General features: G+C 47.3%; 1 protein-coding gene across 1 annotated transcript; it reads left to right on the top strand.

The window, feature by feature from the left end:
- Positions 1 to 3,983: 3,983 nt before the first annotated feature.
- On the top strand, positions 3,984 to 9,708 carry LOC119378768 (protein cycle-like). Its single transcript, XM_037647798.2, has 5 exons — positions 3,984 to 4,160; positions 4,467 to 4,546; positions 5,784 to 5,876; positions 7,236 to 7,353; positions 9,440 to 9,708. Exons 1-5 carry the CDS (start codon positions 4,043 to 4,045, stop codon positions 9,706 to 9,708), a joined length of 678 nt encoding a protein of 225 aa, XP_037503726.1. The 5' UTR covers positions 3,984 to 4,042.
- Positions 9,709 to 9,964: the final 256 nt, after the last annotated feature.

The raw sequence follows: 9,964 nt of genomic DNA, 5'->3' as shown, positions 1-9,964 counted from the left end.
TAAAGAACGGATGAAGCCTCAAAGCTATGAAGACAAAACTGTGCATAGGCAAAAATCAGATGCATGCGTTAAGAGACAAGGAAGGCAAGGTCACAAACAATATGGATAGAATACTTGAGGTAGCGGAAGAGTTCTACAGAGATCTGTACAGCAGCCGAGGCATTCAGGATGATAACGTAAGAAGCAGTAATAGCGCAGAGGAATTTGACATCCCACCAGTATTGACAGGAGAATTAAAGAAAGCCCTAAAGGGAATGCAAAGAGGCAAATCAGCTGGTGAGGATCAGGTAACATCACGCCTGTTGAAAGACGGTGGAGAGATTATGTTAAAAAATCTGGCCACCCTGTATACGAAGTGTCTCTCGACGGGGAGGATATCAGTATCTTGGAAGAATGCCAACATCATCTTGAGCCATAAGAAAGGGGACGTCAAGGACCTCAAAAATTACAGGCCCATCAGCTTACTGTCCGTTGTCTGGAAGCTATTTACAAAAGTAATTGCTAACAGAATTAATACGACATTAGTGTTCAATCAATCAAAGGACCAGGCAGGATTTCGTACAGGCTTCTCAACAATAGACCATATTCATGCTATCAATCAGGTGATAGAGAAATGCGCGGAATACAACCAACCCCTATACATAGCCTTCATAGATTACGAGAAGGCATTTGATTCGGTGGAGACATCAGCAGTCATGCAGGCACTGCGGAATCATGGCATCGACGAAGCCTATATAAACATAACGGAAGGAATCTACAGCGGATCCGCAGCCACTATAGTCCTCCATAAAGAAAGCGACAGAATCCCAATAAAGAAGGGCGTACGGCAGGGAGACACGATCTCTCCAATGTTATTCACGGCGTGTTTACAGGAGGTTTTCAGGGCCCTAGATTGGGAAGAATTAGGGATAAGAGTTAATGGAGAGTATCTCAATAACCTGCGATTCCCTGATGACATTGCATTTATGAGTAACGCGGGAGACAAAAACAGCTCATGATTACTGAACTGGATACGGAAAGTAGAAGAGTAGGTCTGAAAATTAATATGCATAAAACTAAAGTAATGTGGAACACTCTTGGCAAAGAACAGCGCTTTACGATAGGTGGCGAGACACTGGAAGTTGTAAAGGAGTACGTCTACTTAGGACAGGTAGTAACCGCGGAGCCGAACCATGAGATGGAAATAACTAGAAGAATAAGGATGGTATGGGGCTCATTCGGCAAGCATTATCAAATCATGAAAGGTAGTCTACCACTATCCCTCAAGAGGAAGGTATATAACAGCTGCATCTTACCGGTACTTACCTACGAAGCAGAAACCCGGAGACTTACAAAGAGGGTTCAACTTAAATTGAGGACGACGCAGCGAGCGATGGAAAGGAAAATGATAGGTGTAACCTTAAGAGACAGGAAGAGAGCAGAGTGGGTCAGGGAACAAACGGGGGCTAAGGATATCATAGTTGAAATCAAGAAGAAATGGATATGGGCCGGGCACGTAGCACGTCGGCAGGATAACCGGTGGTCATTAAGGGTAACTGACTGGATTCCAAGAGATGGCAAACGCGTGAGGGGGAGAAAGAAAATTAGGTGGGTAGATGAGATTAAGAAGTTTGTAGGTATAAAGTGGCAGCAGAATGCACAGGACCGGGTTGATTGGCGGAAGATGGGAGAGGCCTTTGCCCTACAGTGGGCGTAGACAGGCTGCTGCTGCTGCTGCTGCTGCTGCTGCTGATGATGATGATCGGATAATTCAATATACAACTTTTAATCAGATTATTGCACTTGCGGTGCAAATTTTGGTGCTCGAGTTGGCTTCACGGCACTGCCTCATGACAATACAAACAAGACGTCTTCACGGCAATACGCTTTCTTTTAATATTTCTGCGGCTTGTAGCGGTGCTAGCGTTTTGCTACAAACCGCAGAAAGCTATCAGACCCAGACCTGAAGAATCAGCGAAGCCTGGTTCAACGGGCACGAGAGATGGCGAAGACCCGTGGCTACCTGGAATAAGGAGGCCGCCCACGTTGAGCGCACAGTGCGCTTGCTCAAAATAAACGTTTATTAAAGACGATAGTCTTTCTTGGAGAACTTAAACGCAGAAATTTTGGTCTGTCTTTCTGTTTGTCGGCACGTCACCCGATTCAGCCACCCGGCCAAAGTTGAACCACTTGCTTACCGCCCACCCATCTCGAACTGGTACGGCTGTTCATACTTGTGAACGTTGTCGATCAAAAAGTAAATATTACGCATATCTTAGGCGCAAAATCATTAGGTAAGAATTAGGTGGTGTGTTCCTTTAATAGAAATTACGTAGATACGCAGTTTTAAAGACCCTAGTTTCTCAAGCTGCGCTGAAAATGCGACTGCGCTGAAACTTGTCTTCCTCCGTGCCCTCTGCACAAGCTCATGTTGTGTTTCGGTTTAGGTTCACTATTGCATTGTACGTTGACAGGGGGCGCCGCTCTGGCATTCCTGTACTTGAATTCCTGTTTTACCCAGGCGACGTGTAAATAAGAGAGTTTGTGGAGAGTACTCGTTGAGTGCGGACGTTTCTTCTCCTTCGGCTCATCGCGCCAAACAGCGTGTTCGGGCTGGCCGGCGTCCCCACCGGTCGCGTTGGTCACCGCCGGTCTTCGCCTGCCGCTGCGCCGGGACTACCAGCCCGCAACACAGCACTCATGTTTCCCGACGTATTGCCAGATGGCTTTCATATCTCACGCAGCGCCTCTTCTATCGTCTTTAGACGACATTTGCAGCGAAGCACGCAGATACGCGGCCAATTTTTATCTCTCTCTCTCTCTCCCTCTCTGCGGTTTGTAACTGGGGTGCGGGGTTATATGAAGGGGTGGGTTATACGCGAGAAAATACGGTATTGATGTAAATGGCACCTCAAAATCTCCATACGCAGCTGTGCGTACTCGTAGGGCGCTAGAAGCGTCTAGTCTGCCTTGACTCTAATGGCGGCCTTGTTTTTCAATATCTTACTGAGGCTGCTTCTTGGGATTCTGTACGCAGCGGTTACATAGGGGTTCTTTAGCCCAAGTTCGACCTCATTGACTATCGCCATTTCTGCGGAGAATAGCAGTTTCTTCCGTTTTACGGCAGCTATCACGTTGACAAACGATCGTAGAAGCGAACGGCGACCCCGTAACAACGACGAGGAATCATGGGGCAGTCAAGCACGTGATGCCAAGCGGTAGTTTCTAGTCGCTTCGCGCAGCATCCGCCTGATCACAGCTCTTGGTCTCGCCAGATACATGCGGGAAATTCCCCTTCCGTGAGGAAAAGTCAAAAAATTTGTGAGAGAAAGCCTACTTCTTGGGGCATTCGCCGCTGCCCGATGTTCGATATATAAAATGATCCGGCTGTTTTTGTTCGATATAGCCGTAGATTTTCCTATCCATTAGCCTTTGAGCATTGTTGGGATCGAGAATATTTCGATATGAAGGATTATTCGATTTCGCCTCGTTCGATATAATCGCGTTCGACTGTACCAGGTTAACCTCCCTCCGGCTTCTTTTTATCTATCTCTCTTTCTCTCTTGAAGCACGCTTTATAGAGCACAGCCTTCACGAGATTCGGCGCAACGATTACCCTTATGCTAGGGCTTTCAGTGATCCGTCCATCAGACAAAACTCCCCCTTAAAAATATGATAACGCTTATAAAACGGCCGCGTTCACTTTATTAGCTTTTTGCCAGATCTTCGATACGAAGGGCTCCTCTCTTTCCCAAACAATGGTTGTGTCCTTGGAAATTCGAAAACAAAATATTCAACGACTATAGCATGTTTCGCCTAAGCTAGCAGAAAATTGGAGCCGACAGTAATCCGGCAGAAGGATGGGGAGGGAGGAGGGAGGGAGAGAGGGAGGGAGGGAGGGAGGGAGGGAGGGAGGGAGGAGGAGGGAGGGAGGGAGGGAGGGAGGGAGCCGCGATAAAATTTTATAGCGCTAAGTGTTTCGACATTTGGCCAAAACGCTCACGGCTGTAGCTGGCTCTGCAGGCAGAACCACAGCGAGATCGAGAAGCGACGCCGGGACAAGATGAACATGTACATCAGCGAGATGGCCTCCCTGGTGCCCATGTGCAAGGCCATGTCCCGGAAGCTGGACAAGTTGACCGTACTGCGCATGGCCGTTCAGCACATCAAGACTATACGTGGTGCGTGCTCGTCACGATCAATGGGTCGACGTACAATGTTCTTTTACGTGCGTGTGCTTTACAGAAACTTGAACATTTATTGTTCTGTTAATCACAAATAATTGCACAGAACACGCTGCTATATATTCGTTCAGCGATTATTTGATGTGCTGCAATACTTTGCAGCACTTGCTCACATAACCTATATCAGTCCGCCAATCGAACAGTTTATTGATTCATTGATCAGTTATACCTAAGAACTTTATTGGCGCTTATGGTGGGTGTGTGTACTCGTTTCATACCATTAATTTGTCTTCAATGATGCAGGTTCGATAAATTCGTACACGGAAGGGCATTACAAGCCGCCATGGTTATCGGACGAGGACGTCAAGAACGTTCTTTTACCGGTAAGTACCAGCGTAACTTTAATTCTGAAAGCCTATTCCCCTAAATAATATTAACGCGATAGCATTTAAAGAGCTCGTTTTGCAGAAATTTTCGGTGTCGGCGTCGGTGTCAGCGTCGTTGGTTGTGAGCGAAAAATCATCATCTTGTCCGTGACCGAAAAATTGAGAAAGAAGCAAATAAAATAAATAATAAAAATCTTAGGTTCGAGTGAGAATAGAACCCAGGCCGTCTGCGTGGCAAGCAGGCGTGCTACCACAGTGCCATACTATTGTTTGAAACTGCTTCGAAAAAAAAAAAACAGTGCATGAATGTCATGTAGCGGAAGGAGTCTTCTTTGCGCATGTAATATTGTGTGGCAGAAGCATAGAATTGCGCCAGGCGTCAAAACATGTGAACCACTCAACGAGTGGGTGTTTTAAAGGCTCACCCATTACAAAGCGCTCAGACATATTTATTCATCATCAGCTGCAAAAGCATAAACAAAGTCAGCAGCTGCGTAGGTTCGCGTGTCGCCTTACGGACGCGTAGTGGTCCCTTCGCTGATTCGCAGATAGAAGAATTATGGCGTAGTGGGCGCTTAAACAAATGTACTTTCAGTAGGCATTCTAGGATAGTTTGAAACGGCCAATGTTACGCGCACAGTCGTTCGTTTCCTTAAGGCACGGTTGAGGCATGCACCAAGAACCGAAGCCAGGCTAGCAATTGAGAAGGCGATGCGCACGGTGCCCGATTACGCTATCGCGTTCTACTCTTGAAGGCGAAGCTCAAGCGTCCTCCAAGTTTTTCGTGTAACTCAAATGCGAGGTTCCTTGCAACGTATATTTCCACTTGCGATCAAGGTAGCGATAGGCTAACAATCTCTCATCGTATTGACTGCGGCTACGCTGAGGCTGCCTTTATCAGAAGTAATTTCGGAGTCATGACGCACATTCTTGTGTGCTTTTGCACGGACGAGGTTTAGCGGCAAGAAGCGCAAATGTGGTCATAATTTGCTTTCTCTTTTATCGCAGATATTAACCACGCGGAACGTCCACTCTTTGCGGATGCTTATCGTGAAAAATCGAACGAGTTCACAAGCTAGCGTTAGGGCCACGCGAGGGTTGCCTACAATGGCTTTAACCTATCTCTTTCAGCGAAACGTTGAAGAGCGCGTAATTAAAAAAAAATGACAGTGACATGTCAAAAGGCGGGAACGTGAACACTAACCTAAGGTCTTTTTGGCGGCTTTTCTTGCAGGGTGCTGATGGGTTTCTGTTCGTTGTGAGCTGTGACCGTGGTCGCATCCTATTTATGTCGGAGTCAGTGCAACAGACGCTCAACTACACCCAGGTAAGTGGAAAAGTACTGCGGCATTCTGACACGCGCATCTGCAGGGGCTTGCATAGAAATAAACGAAGATACTGCGGTTTAGTTATTTTCTTTTCGAAATTTAATCGTGAAACGATCGACCCACGAGAGCTGCAGCGACCTACATTTCCGAGCCTGTGTTTTGGACTGTGATTGGAAGAGAGAGTGGGAGAGAGAAATAGTGAGGAACTCAAGGAGAAACTATTGAAGGAACATGGTGCGGTTTACTTGAGGTAATATCCTCTAGTCTGCAACTCCGCTCAAAGCGAAAGGCTCAAGAAGGAGAGACATAAATAGTAATGATGGGAACAAACAGTAGGACGCAATTATATACATGTTCCTGGCTCAAAGGAATCAGGTAATGAAGTATTAGTACTCCGCAAAGAGAATCCCCGTCTTCCAATCGGATTAAAACCAACCCAGCCCTCACGCTTCACACAAGTGGTAGCGATGTGAGTCTTGGCTCATTATTTCTTGTTGGGGTTCAACGGTCCCAAAACCACGATTCGAGTATGAGGGACGCCGTAGTGGAGGGCTCCGGGAATTTCGAACACCCGGGGTTCTTTAACATGCACCTAAATCTAAGCACACGGGCCTCGAGCATTTTCGCCTCCATCGAAAATGCGGCCGCCGCGGCGGGGATTCGATCCCGCGAACTTTGGGTCAGCAGTCGAGCGCCATAACCACTAGACCAACGTGGCGTGTATCGTACTGAAAGGTTTTTACTTTTGCTCGAAATGAGCTATCAAGGCTACAATGAAGGGAATTCCTTTTAGTTGTGTGTGTGTGTGTGTGTGTGTGTGTGTGTGTGTGTGTGTGTGTGTGTGTGTGTGTGTGTGTGTGTGTGTGTGTGTGTGTGTGTGTGTGTGTGTGTGTGTGTGTGTGTGTGTGTGTGTGTGTGGTGTGTGTGTGTGTGTGTGTGTGTGTGTGTGTGTGTGTGTGGTGTGTGTGTGTGTGTGTGTGTGTGTGTGTGTGTGTGTGTGTGTGTGTGTGTGTGTGTGTGTGTGTGTGTGTGTGTGTGTGTGTGTGTGTGTGTGTGTGTGTGTGTGTGTGTGTGTGTGTGTGTGTGTGTGTGTGATGAGCATCGCATAAATATACCGCAGAAGGCGTTACTAGATTTAATAAAAAAAAAGAGATAAACGGACACGTTCTTGAGATGACCGAAACTAGAGAGAAAAACACTGCCGTACGGATATCATTTCATTTTATAATATAACCATAACGACATCTTGTCGTGTTGTGAGGCAAAGTGTTGATCGTGCATGATGATGCATAATGTCGATTTATGCATTGACCATCTTGGAGCTGCTTCACTTTTTTTTTTCTCTTCGTCATCCCCAGGGAGATCTTCTCGGACAAAGCTGGTTTGACATTTTACACCCCAAGGACATTGCCAAAGTCAAAGAGCAACTCTCTTCATCGGACTTGTCTCCGAAGGAAAGGCTCATCGATGCAAAGAGTACGGGCTCGCTTCGTTCACTACTTTGCACCCGGATATAACAGCAGTACTCGATCAAGTGTCTGACTCTCTGCATTTTGTACACGAAAAAGAAAATGGGGATGGGCTTGAGCAATTTAACACAATTTAAACACCACCTTAAGGTAGCTCTTGTAATTTTACGGCAAATAACAGTTAACAGCTATGAAAACAAGGCATCGTGGACTATTTTACGGATGCATCTATAGTTGTCGCTATTTTTGGCTGTTAGCGTTGCTATTTTGTACCGGTACCAACTAAGTGAACCGCGTCCAACAATATAGCGTCATACGCATGAAAATGGTCATGCGAAAGGATGCATTCAGTGTCTCGTGACCTTGTTATTCTTACGAAGTTATGACACACAAGAATGAGAAATCAATAATCTAAGAACCTAAATTGGCGGCTCCCATGAATCGAAAATACCATTGCCTATATATTGCAAAAAATCCTCGTTGTAACTTTCCGCAGTAAAACCATTTACGGATTATTCAAACTGCCTTTTTATGCATTTTCAACTTCCGCTATAGGAATGGTCTTGGTTTACTTCGTTTTATTAGAGCTCAAGTTTTTGATATGCAAGAATAAGAGAACGCACTCCAGCACGCGTATGGTTTGAGTCAAGTGCCATCCGAGCACGAAGCCAGCGCGTAGCGCATTACAAGACAGTTTAACCCTTACGCAGCCTCAATATGAGATTTGCTTTTTCTCGTCTTCAAAAAATTGTGTGAAAACCTTTCTCCTACACCTTCTGCTGAAGAACGCCGAATGTTTTAAGCATGAAATGCTTTTAGCTCCCGTTGTCGGCGACCTTCAAGTGACCCTGAGCCAAAAGCCATAGCCGTTATCCAAACTCAAACTAGAACATCCGGGCAACTCGCCAAAAGTTAAGGAAAAAAAATGCGGTCTCTGGCCCCTAACCCTGTGTACAAGACAACATTACGTACGCTAGTCACTGCCAAAATAAATTAAAAAAAGATATTGATTCCGAGTTCTTCTTAATGTTTGTTCACAATATCACTGAAGCTGTAACTTGTACTACGCTGAAGTTTTACTTGTCATTCGTAATAGCGGCGTTCCAAAGACGGATAGAGGGCACCGTGCACTTGATCTTTTGGCGCTGAGACAGGGTTGCCTATGCTCTTTTCAACGCCAGTGGTCCGTAAGTTTCGCTGCGCGGGTTTTGCTCCGCCTGCTTCGAGAGATGGCGCCACTCTGCGTGATCAACTAAGGTGCCTCGATGATCAACCAATCTGCTTGGCCGGTAGCCATTTCATGCTTACATCTACTTTCGATTGCGAGAGAGCCAGTCATCTTTTGCTATGTTTTCTATAGGCCTGTTTCCGCACATCTTATTTTTTTCTATTGGCCGTTAACTGTTAAAAAAATTACACCATCTCCCGCTAAAGGGAACTATATGTGGATGCGAAGCAGCGGGGAGATAGTTCGCTTGAGCGGGAGACCGTATGCGATTCCTAGCGTCGGTGCATGCGGCGCTTTGAAGACGACTACCTTGTGGTCGGTGAAGTGTAGCGTCAAGGGCGCGCGAGAGGGGGGAGCGTGGAGAGGAGAGAGAGGGGGAGGGGACGCGCATGCGCAGGGGGGGGGGGGGGGGTGGCGCTCCCGTGGCGTGCTTGTGCTGGCGCTAACGCTGACACTGTCGGCGGCGTTGACGCTGGTGCTTATCGCTGCGTTGCGCAGGAGAGAATGAGGAGCGCGAGAGGGGGGGGAGGCGTAGGAGAGGAGAGAGAGGGGGCGGGGACGCGCATGCTCAGTGGGGGTCCCCGCCGTTAAGCTGCTTCGCATCTAAAAAAATGAAACCCCGAAATCTAAGCATGGCAATTTACTTGATATTTTTGAGCATACGGAATCTAGACACCAGGTGTTAATTAGTATTTTTATCTTGTACCTGAAATGTATTAAACGCAGACATTGCCTAAGAGTGAACACTTGTGCTACGTTGAAGCTTAAACGTGACGAAAGCCTTATATCTCTAAAGCGACGTTGTTCAGTCTTCTGCCGTATGTATTCGTCATGGCACGTGACCAATTTGCCCTGGTTTACGCAGCGATGCTGCCACTGAAAGGGGAATTTCCGCAGCGGCAGAGTAGGCTGTGTCCCGGTGCTCGGCGCTCCTTCTTCTGTCGGATGAAATGCAAGACGCAGGCGACCGTCAAGGAGGAGGCCGACACCACAACGGGCGGCCAGCGGCGCCGAAAGTCGCACAGCTTCGACCGCCGATACTCGGTCATCCATTGCACAGGCTACCTCAAGTCGTGGGCACCCGCCAAGCTCACTTTGCCCGAAGACGCTCCAGCGGACGACAGCGAAGGGTAATAACAGAGACTCCGCGAGCACATTATGTTTCGTTTCTTGTCGTTGTAAGCTCTCAGACTGGATGTATAATTACGTAACATGGTAAGAGTGTCGCTAGCAAGAGGGAGAAGAAATAGTAGAGAAGGAAAGGCAGGCCTCGACTGTGTTCCAGGGGAGGGGGTGAGGGGGGGGGGGGAGGTATGGGTGATGTCGCTCGGGTCACCCCTGTCGCCCCACCCCCTTCCTAAAACTGAGAAATGAAAGGAAACAGGAGAGG

This window comes from Rhipicephalus sanguineus, unplaced genomic scaffold (genome assembly GCF_013339695.2).
Source record: "Rhipicephalus sanguineus isolate Rsan-2018 unplaced genomic scaffold, BIME_Rsan_1.4 Seq967, whole genome shotgun sequence".
Lineage (NCBI taxonomy): Eukaryota > Metazoa > Arthropoda > Arachnida > Ixodida > Ixodidae > Rhipicephalus > Rhipicephalus sanguineus.
The sequence above is the reverse complement of the archived record's forward strand: the minus strand, read 5'-3'. Positions and strand labels throughout refer to the sequence as shown.